Genomic DNA, 19,528 nt, shown 5'->3' on the forward strand with positions numbered 1-19,528 from the left:
CCGTTACTTTAAAACAGAGCCCAAAGGCACACCTCTAACAACACAAAAATACATCTGCACAAGCTTAGTCACTGCAGTGTTATTTGTAGTTACATCAGAAATCGGGATGTCCGTATATAGGAATGCTGAGTAAACCATGCCATATCCACACGGTGGGATACGATGCAGCTGTTTAAAAAGAGGAAGAGTCTACAAATCGGCATGGACTGACATCCACTGTATACTGTTAACTGCAGAAAGCAAATGCAAAAGCAACACAGAAAGCAGTAGAGTATAATACTGATTTTTGTTGTAAGAAAGAAGGGGAAATAACATGCATGTATGTGCTCATTTGTGTAAAAAGAAACACAGGAAGGAGGAAGCAGACACTAAGGAGACTGGTGACTTACAGGGTGGGTGGAAAGGATCGGGTACGGCCAGGGTGAAAGGGATGAGCGGGCAGTCACCTCTTGTACACTTGACTTCCGGAGCCACGTTAATGCTTCACACGCTAGAAACAACAATCACCTCGAAACCAAAGCACAAAATCAGTCAGAATGGAAGGGAATCCCTAAAATGGAATAAAAAGGAACCGAACCATATTTCAAATAATAAAACCACTGCAGCGAGACAGGGAGAAAGGTAAATTTTGAACACGGAACTGTGACAATGTTATCCTCAAGCTAAAGACAAAAGGAACTATAAATACTGAACTACTAGGTTTTTTCAGAGAGATATGAGCCATCAACTTTTAACCCCGTATGGTATATTCTAGGATTGAGCAAATAAATATGTTGCAGAGAATGGGGTCCACGTTTCTTACTTTTGGGGAAGGAAGTTACAAGTATGGAAAGGCAGAATGTTGGTATAAATCATGAAACCTATAGTATGATAAAAATATGATACCTCAGGGGTTTGAATAAACACAGATGGATAGAGAAAGACATAGCTATACACATATCCACATACAGAGATTATACACACACAAATTCCCTAGCTCTGTCCACTGGGAGAGCCTAGGAGCAACGATACCCAGTGTCCAGGTCTTGATTTCTAAATACCATTCTCCACCAAAAGGAACCAGCACCCCTTGGAGAAATGATGGATCCCAGCGCTGGGGAGGACAAGACAAGCTTGGAACATCTCCTGCCAGAAATTAAGGAAGTACTGAAAGAATGACAGGGACAGATTAATAGGACACAGGAGTCAGGTTAAAGGGCCTTTCCCATTGGCCAAATATGGGACAACTGAGCATTAAAATAACAGTAATGGTTACAATCCATAGACTAAAATAGAACCCAAGAGTCCATACAGATGAGCTCTTCCTTAGAATAAAATACCAAGTCTACCGCAGAAGTGACGTGCAGGAGGAATGATGGAATGAGCTCTTCCTTAGAATAAAATACCAAGTCTACYGCAGAAKTGACGTGCAGGAGGAATGATGGAATGAAACCGTCATTTGGCAACTGTCTCAGGAAAGAATCACAAATAGACGTTAAAAGCAGAGTCAGAGTTTGATATGAAACAGAACCATTTACATAATCTCAAAATACTTCCCCCAAATAGGGAAAAACAGTCAACTTAAATGGAAGAACCTGGTAGACATGACGTTAATCAAGTGATCAAAATGAACGGACCGGTCACAGGACAAAGGGCCATGGTGCACCCGGCCTCCCCATGTGGTGGCCTGAAGGGGCAGCACTGCTTCTGTTGTACCTGCCCCAAATTCACAAGCTTGGGCCTCACCTTGAGAAACACCAGCCAAACCAACCTGAGGGGCTCAACAACATAACCGGCCTGGACTCTTCAAGATATCAAGGTTATACAAGGGCAAAGAAAGACTGAGGAACTGTTCCAGGTTAGAAGAGACTGAAGATTCAGGACAGAGAGGGGAGCAAGATGGCGGAGCAGGAAGACGTGGCGCTCACCTCCCCCCACAAACACATAAAAATACACTGACATGTGGAACAATGCTCACAGGAAACCAACTGCAAACTGGCAGAAGATTTCATATACAACTAAAGCTACAAAAAAAGATCTCTATGTAACTGCATAGGCCGAAAAAAAAAAGGCATCAGGATGAAACTGGTGCCCCTGGGAGGGATGGTGAAGGAGGAGAGGTCCACAAAGGCAGGCCCTCACCCTGGGGAGCCCCCCGTCTGCTGGGAGGTCCACTGGGACAGACAGAGGGGCTGGAGGGGCTGGACTCTGCTCGTGAGGAGTGCATGTGTGCGGGCTTACCAGCAGTCACAGCCAAAACGGGCACTGACACCTGCCACCTCATCGCACTTCCCAGTCCAAAACGCACGCCAGACGGGGCTACTAGTATAAACAGCAGCTAGGCACTGAATCTCAGAAGGACGGAGTGGACGGGTCCTGGAGAGGACCTGGTCTAGTTGCATGGAGACAGCCGGGAGGGCCTGGTGCATGGTCCAGGCCGAACCTCAGAGCCCACTGTCTGCGTGCACATAGCGGGGCTGGGTCCGTCAGTGGTGGACTTGGTATGCAGACTTAGTGCACACACCGGGTGATGCCACAGAAATGCTCGTCTTGGGCGGACAGCCCCTGGGGAGGAGTATGCAGCAATTCATTCCCCAGCAGCTATGCTCTGGTTTGCCCGCCCCACACCGCAGCTTGGAGCTGGTTCTGGGGCCAACAGGTCCTGGGAGAGGCAGATCAAGTCCCAGGCAGCAGCACAGCCACCTGCAGCCACAATGCCCCAGCCCTTAGCACCAGCCCACTCCACACCACAGCCTAGCACTAGGTCTGGGAAAAACACAACAGAGAAAGGGACATGACCTTGGGCTGCTTCTGGGCAGAGGTGCAGATGCCTGCACTGGTGGCGCATAGTTTCATGGTGGCCACATGGGCCTCACCTGCTTCAGCACTCACCTCCTTTGGAACAGAGCACACTCTCAAGGGCAACAGAGCCTTACTGAACCCAACCCTTAGGGCACCTACTCCAACACCTGGGGAGCAGACCTTGCCCCTGACAGGGCTGTGACAGCCACAGAGCAAAGAGGAGGTCCTGCCCAACTTCCAGTGCAGGCTCTGGTCACCACAACACCAATCACACCCCTTATCAAGGGGATAATAGCCAGCACACTCTGAGGAAAGACACAGCTGGCATCCACACCAAACACAGGCCTCACACCAAAAATACTGGACTCACAGTCTACATAAAAGCACCCCTTGAAGACCACAGTAGACAACTGATTCTCCTAAATTCGTAGAAACAGAGAAAGTTAAGTGAAATTGAAAAAGCAGAGGAATTACTCCCAAAAGAACAAGAGAAATACCCTGAAAAAACAACCAATAAAACAGAGCTCACCAGTCTACTAGACCCTGAGTTCAAAAAGGAGGTAATAAGAATGCTAAAGGAGTTAAGAAAAACTATTGAAAGAAATGCAGATCACCGTAACAAGGAACTAGAAACTGTAAAGAGGGACCAATCAAAATTAGACACATCATTTATCAAGATAAAAAACAATCTAGAAGCAGACTAAATGACACAGAACAAATATGTGATCTGGAAGACAGAATAATGGATATCACCCAATCAGAACAGCACACAGAAAGACAAATGAAAAAAAATGAAAGCAACATACAATATCTATGGGATAATATAAAGTGTGCCAACCTATGCATAATAGGGGTTCCTGAAGGAGAAGAGAGAGAGAAGGGGACCAAAAATGCATTTCAAAAAATTATGGCTGAAAACTTCCCAAACCTAAAGAAGGAAATAGATAGCCATGTACAGGAAACACAAATAATCCCAAACAAGATGAACCCAAACAGACCTACAACAAAACATATCACAATTAAAATGGCAAAAGTTAAAGCTAAAGAGAGAATTCTGAAGGCAGCAAGAGAAAAACAGAGTCAGTTACAAGGGAACCCCCATATAAGGCTATCAGCTGATTTCTCTGCAGAATCTCTGCAGGCCAGAAGGGAGTGACATGATATATTCAAAGTCCTGAGAGGGAAAACCCACAATCTAGGGTACTTTAATCAGCAAGATTATCATTTAGAATAGAAGGAGAGAGAATGAATTTTTCAGACAAGCAAAAACTAAAAGAGCTCATCAATACTAAACCTACCCTAAAAGAAATATTAAAAGGCTTTCTCTAAATAGAAAAGAAGCAAGAATCTATAGGAAAGAGAAAAACACAATAGGAAAGGCAAATATATAAAAGGACTGAAGATCACTTAAATAAGACAGCACACAGATTAAAAAACAATCAAAAAATTCTGTAAAAGTGATTATAACTACAATTAACAGCAAAACGATGAACATGTAAAATAGGACATCAAAATCACAAAATGTGGGAGACAGGAGCGAAAAAATATAGCTCTTTCAGAATGTATTTGAACCTATCAGTCTAAAGTAAGTAGATACTGTTATGAGTCTACATACTTGAACACCAGGGTAACCACAAATCAAAAACATACAACAGATTCACAAAAACCAAAAAAGAAAGGAACTCAAGCATAATACAAAAGAAAACCATGAAACCACAAAAGGAAAAACAAAAAGAAGAAGTTATCAAACAAGAACTACAAAATCGGGCTTTCCTGGTGGCGCAGTGGTTGAGAGTCCGCCTGCCGATGCAGGGGACATGGGTTCGTGCCCCGGTCTGGGAAGATCCCACATGCCGCGGAGCGGCTGGGCCCATGAGCCATGGCCGCTGAGCCTGCGCGTCCGGAGCCTGTGCTCCGCAATGGGAGAGGCCACAGCAGTGAGAGGCCCCCATACCGCAAAAAAAAAAAAAAAAAAAAAAGAACTACAAAATCAACTGGAAAACAAGGTTTAAAATGGTACTAAATACATACTTGTCAATAATTACTTTAAATGTCAAATGGACTAAATGCTCCAATCAAGACACAGAATGGCAGAACGGATAAAAACAAAAAAACCCCAAAAACCTACAATATACTGCCTACAAGGGACCCACTTCAGAGCGAAAGACACAGATTCAAAATGAGGGGATGAAAAAAGACATTTCATACAAATGGGAAGGACAAGAAAGAAGGCATAGCAATATTCAAATTAAAACAGGCTTTAAAACAAAGTGCATAAAGAAAGACAAAGAAGGACATTATCCAACAATAAAGGGATCAATACAAGAGGATATTACAGTTGCTAACATATATCCACCCTATATAAGAACACCTAAATACATAAAACAAATACTAACAGACATAAAGGGAGAAACTGACAGGAATACAATAATAGTAGGAGACTTTAACACCCCAATGACATCAATGGACAGATCTTCCAGACAGAAAATCAATGAGGCAACAGAGGTCCTAAATCACACAACAGACCAGTTGAACTTAATTGATATCTACAGGACACTGCATCTAAAAAAACCCAGAATACACATTCTTCTCAAGCATGCATGGAACATTCTCTAGGAACAGACCACATACCAGGACACAAGATAAGCCTCAACAAACTTAAGAGGACAGAAATTATTTCAAGCATCTTTTCTGGCCACAACATTATGAAACTAGAAATCAACCACAGAAAGAAAAAGGGGGAATAAAATGAACACATGGAGACTAAACAACATGCTACTGAAAAACCAATGGGCCAATGATGAAATCAAAGAGGAAATCGGAAAATACCTCAAGACAAACAAAAATGAAAAGACAACCTTACAAAAATCTACAGGATGCAACAAAAGCAGTTCTTAGAGGGAAGTTCATAGTGATACAGGCCTTCCTCAAGAAATAAGAAAAATCTCAAACTAAACTACCACCTAAAATAATTAGAAAAAGAACAAACAAAACCCAAAGTCAGCAGAAGGAAAGAAATATAAAGATCAGAGAAGAAAAAAATAAAATAGAGATTAAAATATCAATAGGAACTTCCCTGGTGGCACAGTGGTTAAGAATCCACCTACTGGGCTTCCCTGGTGGCGCAGTGGTTGAGAGCCCGCCTGCCGATGCAGGGGACACGGGTTCGTGCCCTGGTCTGGGAAGATCCCACATGCTGCGGAGCGGCTAGGCCCATGAGCCATGGCCGCTGAGCCTGCGCGTCCGGGGCCTGTGCTCCACAACTGGAGAGGCCACAACAGTGAGAGGCCCGCGTACCGCAAAAAAAAAAAAAGAAAAAAGAAAAAAAAGAATCCACCTACCAATGCAGGGGACATGGGTTCGAGCCCCGGTCTGGGAAGATCCCACATGCTATGAAGCAACTAAGCCTGTGCTCCAGAACTACTGAGCCTGTGCTCTAGAGCCCGCGAGCCACAACTCCTGAGCCTGCGTGCCACAACTATTGAAGCCCGCGAGCCTAGAGTCCGAGCTCCGCAACAGTGAAGCCACCATAATGAAAAGTCCATGCACTGCAACGAAGAGTGGCTCCTGCTCACCACAACTAGAGAAAGCCCACAGAGCAACGAAGACCCAATGCAGCCAAAAATAAATAAATAAATAATTTTATTTTTTTAAAAAATCAATAAAACCATGAGCTGGTTTTTTGAAAAGATAAACAATATCAACAAGCCTCTAGCCAGGAATCACCAAGAAGAAAAGAGAGGACCCAAATAAACAAAATAAGAAATGAAAGAAGAGAAGTTATAACCGATATCACAAAAATACTAAAAATCATAAGAAAATACTATGAACAGTTATGCCAACAAATTGGACAACCCAGAAGAAATGGACAAGTTTCTAGAAGCATACAGCCTGCCAAAACTAAGTTAAGACGAAACAGATAATTTGAACAGTCCAATCACTAGAAGTGAAATAGAATCTGTAGTAAAAAAAAAAAAAAAAAAAAAAACTCCCTGCAAACAAAAGTCAAGGACTGGATTGCTTCACTGAGGAATTCAACCAAACATACAAAGAAGAACTTAACACCTATCCTTCTCAAACTATTCCAAAAGACTAAAGAGAAGGGAACACTCCCAAAGTCATTCTATGAAACCACCATCACCCTTACACCAAAACCAGACAAAGACATAATAAAAAAAGAAAATTACAGACCAATATCTTTTTTTTTTTTTTGCGGGGGGTGGGTACGTGGGCCTCTCACTGTTGTGGCCTCTCCCATTGCTGAGCACAGGCTCCAGACGCGCAGGCTCAGCGGCCATGACTCACGGGCCTAGCCGCTCTGCAGCATGTGGGATCTTCCCAGACTGGGGCACAAACCTGTGTCCCCTGCATCAGCAGGCGGACTCTCAACCACTGAGCCACCAGGGAAGCCCCAGACCAATATCTTTGATGAATATAGATGCAAAAATCCTCAACAAATGTTACAAACCAAATCCAATAATACATAAAAAAGATTATATACCACAATCAAGTTGGATTCATTCCAGGGTTGCAAAGATGGTTCAACATATGCAAATTAATCGATATGATACATCACATTAACAAAAGAAAAGACAAAAACCACATGATCACCTCAATAAATGCAGAAAAAGCATTTGATAAAATTCAACATCCATTCATGATAAAAACTCTCACCAACTGGATACAGAGGGAACATATCTAAACATAATGAAAGCCATTTATATCAAACCCACAGCCAACATAACGCTCAATGGTGAAAAGCTGCAAGCCTTCCCACTAAATTCAGGAACTTGACAGGGATGCCCAGTCTCACCACTTCTTTTCAACATAGTATTGGAAGTCCTAGCCACAGCAATCAGGCAAGAAAAAATATAATAAAAGGTATCCAATTTGGAAGAGAAGAGGTAAAACTGTCTCTATTTGCAGATGACATGATACTCTATATAGAGAATGCTAAAGACTCTACATAAAAACTATTAGAACTAATAAATGAATTCAGCATAGTAGCAGGATACAAGATTAATAAAAAGACATCTGTTGCATTTCTTTACACTAACAATGAAATATCAGAAAAAGTAAAAACAAAACAGAACAAAACAAAACAAAAACTCATTTAAAATCACATCAAAAAGAAAAAAACACCCAAACCAACTTAGGAATAAACTTAACCAAGGAGGTGAAAAATCAATACACTGAAAACTATATAACATTGATAAAGGAAACAGAAGATGATTCAAAGAAATGGAAACATATCCCAGTCTCGAATTGAAAGAATTAATATTGTTAAAATGGCCACGCTATCCAAAGCAATCTACAAATGTAATACAATCCCTATCAAAATACCCATGACATTTTTCACAGAACTGGAACAACTAATCCTAAGATTTACATGGAACCACAAAAGACCCAGAACTGCCAAAGCAATCCTGAGGAAAAAGAACAAAGCTGGAGGCATAACCCTTCCAGACTTCAGACAATACTACTACAAAGCTACAGTAGCAAAACAACATGGTATTGGCACAAAAACAGATAGATCAACGGAACAGGATAGAGAAGCCAGAAGTAAACGCACACACCTATGGTCAGTTGATCTACAACAAAGGAAGCAAGAATATACAACGGAGAAAAGGTAGTCTCTTCAACAAATGGTGATGAGAAAGCTGGACAGCTACATGTATATCAAGGAAATTAGAACACTCCCTCACACCATATACAAACATAAACTCAAAATAGTTTAAAGACCTAAATATAAGACATGACACCATAAAACTCCTAGAACATAGGCAAAAAATTCTTAGACATAAATCACAGCAATATTTTCTTAGATGAGTCTCCCAAAGCAAAAGAAATAAAAGCAAAAGTAAACAAATGAGACTTAATCAAACTTAAAAGTTTTTGCACAGTACTGTAAGGGAAATCATCAACAAAAAGAAAAGACAACTATGGACTGGAAGAAAATATTTGCAAATGATGTGACCATTAAGGGGTCAATATCCAAAATATACAAAGAGCTCATACAACTCAGTATCAAAAAAGCAAACAACCCAATCAAAAAATGAGCAGAAGACCTAAATAGACATTTCTCCAAAGAAGACACAGAGATCACCAACAGGCACATGAAAAGATGCTCAACATCACTAATTAGAGAAATGCAAATCAAAACCACAATGAGGTATCACCTCACACCAGTTAGAATGGGCATCATCAGAAAATCTACAAATAAATGCTGGAGAGGGTGTGGAGAAAAGGGAACTGTTGGTGGGAATGTTAACTGGTGAGGCCACTATGGAAACAGTACGGAGGTTCCTTAAAAAACTAAAATAGAGCTACCATATGATCCAGCAATCCCACTCTGGGCGTATATCCAGAAAAGATGAAAACTCTATTTCAAAAAGATACATGTACGCCAATGTTCATAGCAGCACTATTACAATAGCCAAGGCATGGAAGCAACCCAAGTGCCCATCAAGAGACGATCAGTTTAAGAAAATGTGGTGTATATATATACAGTGGAATATTACTCAGCCACAAAAAAGAATGAAATATTGCCATTTGCATGGACCTAGAGAATATTATACTAAGTGAAGTAAGTCAGAGAAAGACAAATATATGATATCGCTTATATGTGAAACCTAAAAATCAATACAAATCAATCTATATACAAAACAGAAACAGACTCACAGATATAGAAAACAAACTTGTGTTTACCACAGGGTGCAGGGATAAATTAGGAGTATGGGATTAACAAATACAAACTACTATAAGTAAAACAGATGAGCAACAGGATTTACTGTACAGCACAGGGAATTATATGCAATATCTTATAATAACCTATGGTGGAAATAATCTGATACAGATATTACTGAATCACTTTGCTGTACACCTGAAACTAACACAACTATACTACAAATGAACTATAATTCAATTAAAAAAAAAAAGAAGGGCTTCCCTGGTGGCGCAGTGGCTGAGAGTCTGCCTGCCGATGCAGAGGACACAGGTTCGTGCCCCGGTCTGGGAGGATCCCACGTGCCGCGGAGCGGCTGGGCCCGTGGGCCATGGCCGCTGGGCCTGCGTGTCCGGAGCCTGTGCTCCACGGCGGGAAAGGCCACAGCAGTGAGAGGCCCACGTACCGCAAAAAACAAAAACAAAAAAAAAAAAAAGGAAAAAAGAAAAAAAAAGATTCTTGACAACTAAATGCCACATGAGATCCTGGGCCAGAAAAAAATTTTTCCCATTTGTTACTGATATAACAATATTACAACAACTGTTAAAATTTGAATAAGGTCTATTTGTAGATTAGATAAGAATATCATAACCAAAAATAGGTGTTCAGCAGATATGACCCACAAACTGAAATTCTGTGGTGGCCCTCTGTAGCTTTGAAAATGAGGTAACAGGAAGACAGTCAACTGATTCCAGGCCACATGCAGCACTCGAGAGAAAAGAAATTCAGGAAGAAATGAGAAAAATACATGAATCTGCAGGATTATCATACCCAGTTCTGGGTTCAAATCCCAGCTCAGCTGCTGTCTGACTGAGTAACACCGGATGGGCCACCCCTCTGGTCTCATTCCCATCAGATTTTCTGGGGAACGAGGCATAGTGTTCATTGGTAAGCTACACAACGTATTTTGCATGACTATGTGTAGAAACAAGGAGCCAATCATCTTTCAAGATTACTTCTATTTTTAACATCAATCAGTGTCCCAAAGCAATCCTAAACAGCCCTCTCTTAATCTTCATACTATTTTCCATTAAATAGCTCTTAGGACAATGAAATATAAGCTATTAAGTTTCCTTCAAATTCCCCTAACATCTTGGAATTCCATTAGTTCTGCTATAATGATTCTGATGTTTAAATTCTCCTTACTCCTTCCTTTTGGCATCTCTAATTTGCTTTGCATGCGTTCTTTCAGAGCTCACGTCTTTGCGTTTTAAGTAGCAAGATTGCACAAACATAGCAATTCTGAATATATAACACCTCTGGAACATCTCTACCCATAGGCACTTAAATATAGAAACTTTTATTCAGAGAGCTCACACTGAGATTCTGCTTTATTATTGCAACAGCTCTGGAGCTTAGGAATAAATCGCATGAAAAGTGGGTAGTTCTGGGGTGATGCCAGCATGCCTCCTAGTGGACAGTATAAAACATTTCATTTTTAACGAGGTTCGGGCCATATTAATATGCAAGTCCACTTTTAACTTGCTGATCTGTGAAGGATGAGGTCCTCTTTATAAGCGAATACACGTGCTATCCTGTCTTGGCTTCCTAAGCAGAGGAGAGTGAATTAACTCTTTCCTTGATGACGTGGCTCCACTTCTGCGGGCCCTTGCAGGACTCGATCACTGAGTGCACTAGTTCATATTCTGGCTCCCGTGTCACGCTGCTGCCCTGGGCCTGTGTGGACAATGACCCTCAGGTTTTCCAGTTCCAACAGCCCCACTACCTGCTAGTGCTTCTAACTGCAGTCTCAGGCCTGTGAAGTTGTTACTGAGCTTCCCCTAACACAGTAATGTGCCTTATGAGGATGGGTCTCCATCTTCATGGAGATTTTGGCATCAAAATCCAATGAAGGATTAAGGTCACAGCTTTGTGGCCCCCATTTTAAATCAGTTATTCTTTTATTTAGCTTTCTAGTGTCTATCATATTGTTGTCTGTCTCTCTTTTTTTAGAAAGCTACACTCGCAATTTCTTGGAAATAATAATAATAAAAAAAGGAAATGCTCTTTCAATAAAAAGACAAAAATGGCTGAGATTGTGGCCAGCATGTTCTACATAATTCACATTCCTTAGGGTTTCACTTAGGTCTTTTTAGGAAGAAATGTTGCTCTCATTCTTTTCTGGCTTACAGTTACACATTTCTTGACACTTTTCCAAATAGAGGCACTATTGGCAAAGGACTTTTTCACCTGAGAGGCCTGAGAAAAAGCTCTCTTTAACTGTAATTATGGTATAATTATTACCTAACATAATTATGTATCATGACAGCAACTGACATTTGGCCCTTAGAAGTCTTCCTTTCTTGTTGCTTTAATTACAAGGGACTCTTACTTGCCCAGTTTTCATCTCATTTATATCTGCTAGGCTGAGAGACAATCAGATGAACAATTCTATGGAGAGAATTGTCTCTCATTCATGGGCTAGCAGTGAATACCACAGTTTAGTCTACAGATTAAGGATAATACTAACTGATTTTTAAAAAGAAAAACTATGCGAAGAGTAGAGGGAAGGCCAAAGAGAAAGCAAGGGGTAAAAAAAGTTATGGTTCACACTCAATTTATACTCGGAAGGAAAATGGCTTGTCTATATTTCATATAACTGGGAGGATCTACTACTCATAAAAAAAGTATATAGAACACTAATACAATCTGATAGTTATATATTTTCTCCCAGGTCAATATTATACTTAAGAACACAGTACTTCATTACTTTTTATATGTAAAACGTAAGAAACAGTGATAATCACAAGAGAAACTAGTTACGATAAGTTGTTCAAAACGTTATACCATTTAGGGACTTCTCTGGTGGCACAGTGGTTAAGAATCTGCCTGCCAACGCAGGGGACACGGGTTTGATCCCTGGTCTCAGAAGATCCCACATGCCGCAGGGCAGCTAAGCCCATGCGCCACAACTACTGAGCCTGCACTCTAGAGCCTACGAGCCACAACTACTGAGCCCACGTGCCACAACTACTGAAGCCGGCATGCCTAGAGCCCTTGCTCCGCAACAAGAGAAGCCGCCACAATGAGAAGCCTGTACACCACCCCTGCTCACCGCAACTAGAGAAAGCCCACATGCAGCAACAAAGACCCAACACAGCCAAAAATAATAAATTAATTTTAAAAAATGTTATACCATTTGGAAATTAGATTGGGGACTATATTATAAAGCTTATTTTGATTCAATTCTTGGGAGGAAAGATGAAAAGTTGATGTTTGCATAGCAAAAGAAGACAGCAAAAAAGGAATCCTCAGCAGAAGTTCTCCACTGTCTGGGGATGCAATTCTTTTCTCAATGACCTCTTGGGATTTCGGTTACTATTTTAAGGTTCTCCAGTGAAATTTTTTCTAGGAGAATTAACTCCCAAGAAAGAACTAGGAGGTTTGTTTGTTTGTTTTTAACTTGAAAAGAAACAGAACGTACATACTGCTTTACAACTGTTGGCTATCAGACTTGCAGTCTTCTTGAACGTCTTTTCAAGGTAGTGTGCAAATCTTTCATTTTCATTTTCTTTTGACCCGAGCTGAAGAAATTCACCTATAAAAAAGGAAAGTGGTCATGTGAGGGGTTTTTTTTGCTTGGCAAAAAAATAAGATTGAATAAAAAAGAAGAAAAGTCAGAATTAACCTACCACGCACCAAATCTTCAATCACTTGGGTTAAAATAGATACAACAGTTGTATTTCCAATTCGTGCCAGAGCTATCGATGCTGCAGAAAGAATTAAATCGCCAGCAAGGACAGCCTAGAAGAGAAGAAAACTTTCAGAGAAAAATATCTGAGCATCGGAGCCAACAATGAAGTTAACTTCTCAGAAGAGAAACAGGATGGGAGGTAGGGAGGGGGTCATCCTGGATATATTTTTCCCCTTCCTCTTCCTCAGCAGGATTACGTTATAATCAGCTACAGATTTGGGATGCTGTTTGAACTGGATGGGCTCTCAGAGATGACCCAGTCTGCCTCTCCAGTTCAGAGCTGAAGAAATGAATGCCTAGAGACGGAAGTACCTGACCCTCTGGCTTCATCCCTAGCCCCAGCAAAATGTCACTGCCTTCATTTAGTTATGCTGGACCATTCGCTCTCCCATCAAACTATGTGGCTGTGCCTTTGCACTTACTGTTTCTTCTGCTCAAAAGAGTCCTTCCCCTTCATCACCTGGCAGACTCATGTGCAGAATTAGCTCAGGCGGCACCTGCAGGAAGTTCACTCAGATCCCTCACTCTGATCTTCTGTGAGCACAGCACCCCTTGGATATTGCTGTCTTCCCACATTTTTCCTATTTACCCAACTCCTAAGAGCATGTAGCGGGAATTATCCAGCTAGTACTTAGTACACACCAGTGCACGGCCCAACCCATGCTTTTCTCAATGAAAACTAAACCAAGGAATCTTGGCTCCAAGTTCAATGCTCTTAGAACGCTATTACACTGCCCCTCATTCCAGGACAAAATATTTTTTTCACTGAACACCAATCAATATTTTCCCAATCTTCTTTAGATTGTGAACAAACGTCTGCATTGTATTTGCAACTAATTATAAGTTATTCATGACCGAATTACATGCTGTACTCAAATACACTAATTTGCATACTTAAAGATATGGATAGGTGTTATAGAGTAGTTATAAATGATAGAGTTTGTGGAATTTGAATCCACAGAATTTGCAACATAACCACATTTTAAGTTTTTTTATTTGTTGTTGTTGTTTTTGTTTTTGGCTGCACCGTGTGGCATGTGGGATCTTAGTTCCCCAACTAGGGACTGAACCCGTGCCCCCTGCAGTGGAAGCGTGGAGTCTTAACTGCTGGACCGCCGGGGAAGTCCCAAGTTTTTATTGTCTGTTAGTTCTCTAGTATCTAAAATTAGTGATGTTCAGTATGTTTACCAACTAGTCATTTTATATAACATATACGGTATAAGGTATCTTGATGTAAATGTAAATATACATTTATAATGTCATTGTAGGACTTTCCTGGTGGCGCAGTGGTTGAGAATCTGCCTGTCAATGCAGGGGACACGGGTTCAATCCCTGTTCCGGGAAGATCCCACGTGCCACGGAGCAACTAAGCCTGTGCGTCACAACTACTGAGCCTGTGCGCCACAACTACTGAGCCTGTGCTCTAGAGCCCACGAGCCACAACTACTGAGCCCATGTGCCCCAACTACTGAAGCCCGCACATCTAGAGCCCATGCTCTGTGACAAGAGAAGCCACTGCAATGAGAAGCCTGCCCACCGCAACGAAGAGTAGCCCCCACTTGCCGCAACTAGAGAAAGCCCACACGCAGCAACGAAGACCCAATGCAGCCAAAAATAAATAAAATAAAAAATATAAAGTTATTGTACGCATTATGATTTATAGGTACACACACATCCATCATCCACCCTACATCATTAGCAGCTGAGGGCTCAGGATCCCTAGACTTTTGCCTCTTTCCTCTCCTGGCCCTGGGGATCCCAGAGGCCAAAAGCTTCCAGCATTTGGAACTAAAGCTGCCACATTGGGGATGGCTGGGGTGAGGGGTTAAGGGAAAGAAGGGATAGGGACCCAGACAGGGGAATGAGGGTTCATGGAGGAGGTGCTGTACGAATGGATTTTTATTGGTAACACAGCAGTTTTGTTTGACGGGCAAAAAAGGGGAGACTAGCAGGTGGCCCCATGCAGGGCAGACCAGCCTTGCAGCTGAAAGAGGCAGGTGACAGTGTAAACACAGTCTTCCAAAGGAGGCCCCCGGGACTTTTCTGGTGGCGCAGTGGTTAAGAATCTGCCTGCCAATTCAGGGGACACGGGTTCGAGCCCTGGTCCGGGAAGATCTCACATGCCGTGGAGCAACTAAGCCCATGTGCCACAACTACTGAGCCTGTGCTCTAGAGCCCGCAAGCCACAACTACTGAAGCCTGCGCGCCTAGAGCCCGTGCTCCACAACAAGCCACCGCAATGAGAAGCCCAAGCACCGCGTTGAAGAGTAGCCCCCGCTCACCGCAACTAGAGAAAGCCCGCGCGCAGCAACAAAGACCCAACGCAGCCATAAATAAATAAACAAATTAATGAATTAATTAATAATAATAAAAAAAGGATGGGGGACCCCAACAGCAGAGGCAGTCACAAGAGGGGACCAGTCAGGAGAAAAATCTTAACTTGTTCACTTAATCCTCCCCCTTTGCCCAAGGGCTCAAGTATAAAGCTTTAAGGACAGGCTCTGAAAACAGACACAGCAGACTGCAGGACATGTCATAGAGTTACCCAGGGCCTCTCCAAAATGAAACTCCACCCTTTTTTACCAACATTCTGATGTATAGAATTCTGTCAATAGGACACAAAACCTTTTCATCTAAAATCGGAAATAAAAAGATTTAACAAAATCATGTGCGCTAAAGAAAAACCAGCATGTAAAGATAATAATGAAGGTATATTTTTTCTTTGAATACGATTAGAAAACAGGTGGGAACCAGGTATTACAGACATGTGAGGGTGGGGAAGGTATGGAGAAGGAAAACTCATTCACATTAATGTTTTGTTTGTGCTTCAAATGGGCAGGATGGCCAAGGGAAGGGCATGTGTGACGGGAGATGCCTGCTCCCAGAAGGCCCGTGGGTCTTCCCTTTTATTTGCTGAATTTTATCCCCTTCCTCAACCCATGATTTAAACATCCTTAAACAAGATGCCACATTCTACACACCCCCTTCAAGAAATGCTAATAAAATAACGTGGAAATATGCTTTAAAATATACATGAACTATTCAATTATAAAGCTTCTATTTAAAAAGGTAAAAATTTCATGGGAGAACAGTATTCCTCTGAGATTGATACAGATGTGTATGAATATGTGTGTGTATATATGTGTGTATATTTATACATATATATATATATATATATATATATATATATTAGTTTTGTTTATTTACTTGCCTTGAAACTCTTGCATGTGGCAGTTAGTAAATGGTTAAACAATTAAAGTGAATCTGAGTAATGTAAGCCCCAAAGTAAAAGGTGTGATTCCTCATGAAATATGCTTTTTGGATAACTACAAAAATCTCCTTCCTTAACCAAATTCTTATATAAAACTGTGAAGAAGCAGAAACACTAAGTTTATTTTTCTGTGCTGTTATCCATGATCAAACATCTGTATATAGACCAGACATGAAAACTATTTTGAAAGGTGGAAGACCACATTTGATGAAGCATTTTTTTTTTTTTTTTTTGCGGTACGCAGGCCTATCACTGTCGTGGCCTCTCCCGTTGCGGAGCACAGGCTCTGGACGCGCAGGCTCAGCGGCCATGGCTCACGGGCCCAGCCGCTCCACGGCATGTGGGATCTTCCCAGACCGGGGCACCAACCCGTGTCCCCTGCATCGGCAGGCGGACTCTCAACCACTGCGCCACCAGGGAAGCCCATATTTTACTTTTTAATGAGACAAATCTGGAAAATAAATGCAATCCAAAGAGTATGGGATTTAATAAGAAAGATTTAAAAAACCAAAAAGCCATACCTTCTTTTCACCCCAGATCTTATTAACTGTGTGTTTTCCTCTTCGGGAACTTGCATCATCAATGACATCATCATGGACCAGGCTGGCAGTGTGGATCATTTCTGCAATTAAGGCTATGGCACGCTGGCTTGCTTGCACATTTCTAGTTAACAGAAAGCAATGCTTTTTAACAGAGACACCGCCTATAACCTGCTCAGCAATCATCTTGTGAAAATTGGACATCGGATCTAGGATAAAGAATTTTATTTCTCTAAGAGAAACTATATAAAAACTTTGGCTTCCCTACACAGCCAATTCTATCATTTGGAGAACATTTTAAAAATGCACAAGATACCCTGTACCAAGATTATGTTTTTGGGACACCACACTAAGAAGTAGAATTTGTATAATTAACAACAAAAAAAGGATAAACACCTGAGATGTCTGGGTATCTGGCTGAAGAATCATCGTTATGTCCTATAACAGTGGTCTTGGTCAGTTGGTCAAGTTTACAGTTAGGTTACAATTAAATTTCAGGGGTGGATGGGGAAGATGGGTGAAGAGCATTCTAAAGAAGTGTATGAAAGAACCAACGGTCACTGTGTTCAAAGCTTTTAATAATGTCTTAAATATTTAGTAAGAAGACCCTGATAACCAAGAGAGCTGGAATTCATAATTCCAATTGGCTATTGATATTGGTTACCAATATGAATTGATAATTCATATTGGAATATGAATTCCAATCCAAATTTAACCTGTGCATTAGAAATTTAAACTTTCATTTTCCAGATTTAACACAAAATACAGGAGAAACATTCCCGAGAAGATACTTGGATGCGACTTTTACAGTTAAAAGGGAACCCCAATTTCTTTTTAATCATCATTATTCTCACCATCATCATCTATGGGAATTTAAAAAAACTGAATTTTAAGAAAATCAAACTGGAGAAATAACCAACTGAATTTTCTGAATCTAACACAGAAGCCTGGCTCAAACACACGCTAACTAAATGTTTTATTTATTCCTATAGCTTACTTTTCAAATATCACCACGTTCTCTCTTAGAAGAAAAGAGAGAGGGATACTGAAATGTGGCTTTTTTTCTTTAAGAACCTAATCTGAACATCTGCAAAAGCCAGTGCTCATTCTAATTCCTCAGATCCAGCAGAAAGCCATGAAAAATGAAGTATAACTAACATTAAAGATGCTGGAATTTAACTACAAACACTAAATCAGCCTGAAGACTATCTTCCCGTCTTGCTTGAAATGTAATTTTAAAATATGGTGCTTTACCAGCAACTCTTACTTAAGATTTTTAGAACTAAACCTCAGAATCTTCCAACTGCTTTTAGCCCAGAAATCAACTGTAAAGTGCTGCTCGTTATTTATTAATGTCACAATTATAACAGTTCTAAACACTTCTGGATCACAACACATTCTTCTGAGGAGGTAGAAGTAAAGAAACAGAGGGGAGGGACAAATCATCCTGTAAAACTACTTTAGTTTATGAGAAAATGGAGCTTTGGATGGCTTCCAAGAGCTTGTTCTGAATCCTTCTGTGAGAAACTCACAGACCCTATAGAAGGAAGCTTGGACCTTAAGTATTTTTCAGGTAAATTTACTGGATCCTGTCTTAATGCACAAGAAAAGATGTAGACTTTTACCGTTGTTTTTTACATAAATAGAAAGACTATTTCTTTAGAACATTTTCTCAATGAATTTCAGTCTGATGAAATATACACTTGCTACTCATTAATAGTAGATCTTACCTTAAACAACTGGTAAGACCTCTAAGCCTTTCTCATGTATTTAGAGGTCGGGCACCACTTCCGTTATCACAAACTATGTCAGCAGGCAGGGGTCCTGCTGGGAAGCTGCAGTAAAATGGCAGTACTCACTGAGACACTAGAGTTTTTTGTAATTTGAAGATATTAAAACAAAGATTTCTTAAAATATCTTGAAATTTCATAGACTACATATATGTAAAAATGCCTTTTCTACGGCTAAATTGATGAAATCAGGATTCTTGCTTAGAAAGTTATTTGGCATCGTGACACAGCTCCTACATAGGATAAACATCACATTTTAGACGCTTTATCATTTTATCTGATGTACTTTTTCCTGCACAATTAGCCTTTAACATGTGCCAGCTTCTATCTGGAAAATACTGTCACTACGTATCCACAGTACAGCATAATGGTCTGCAACCCAAATTTACAGATCACAGAAACAACTCACACTGTTTTGAAGATGAAATCTTCGAAGTACCGAACTGAGTCATGCCTTCAAAAAACTGGGCATCATGTCTACTTCCTGCTGTGAAAGAGCTGCCACACTTTCCCAACTTCTGGGAGAGGTGCTAAGAAAAACCAGTCAGGCGAGACAGCAGGAGAAAATGAGGCCCCGAGTCTGAGTCTCGAAAGGTGGCTCTGTCCTCCATCCTTCACACCTGCAAGAGCGTGCGATGACTCAGCCAGCCCCTCACAACAGTCAGGTTCTTCCCTCTTCATTAGATTTCAAACAACATTTTTATAATGAATAATTTCAAGCACAGACGG

At 41.0% G+C, this 19,528-nt stretch overlaps 1 protein-coding gene across 12 annotated transcripts in view; it reads right to left on the bottom strand.

The window, feature by feature from the left end:
- Window positions 1-19,528, bottom strand: part of PDSS1 (decaprenyl diphosphate synthase subunit 1) — a 59,039-nt gene that overhangs the window by 24,526 nt on the left and 14,985 nt on the right. For 6 of the 12 annotated variants that reach the window (XR_003435969.1, XR_003435970.1, XR_003435971.1 and 3 more), the window contains exons 5-7: window positions 16,992-17,133; window positions 13,138-13,249; window positions 12,934-13,043 (exon numbers count right to left, since the gene is read on the bottom strand). Coding sequence is in view for 6 of the 12 variants with exons in the window: in XM_027121697.1 (XP_026977498.1) it covers window positions 12,934-13,043; window positions 13,138-13,249; window positions 16,992-17,133 (364 nt within the window). In the remaining 6 variants the exon portion in view is untranslated. Of the gene's footprint in view, window positions 1-389; window positions 508-12,929; window positions 13,044-13,137; window positions 13,250-16,991; window positions 17,134-18,739; window positions 18,868-19,528 lie in introns of those variants that run through there. The other 6 variants (XR_003435972.1, XM_027121700.1, XR_003435973.1 and 3 more) reach the window with 5 other exon arrangements.

The sequence above is a fragment of the Aethalodelphis obliquidens genome, unplaced genomic scaffold, assembly GCF_003676395.1.
Source record: "Aethalodelphis obliquidens isolate GAN/ISIS:26980383/991018 unplaced genomic scaffold, ASM367639v1 scaffold23, whole genome shotgun sequence".
NCBI classification, from domain to species: Eukaryota; Metazoa; Chordata; class Mammalia; order Artiodactyla; family Delphinidae; genus Aethalodelphis; species Aethalodelphis obliquidens.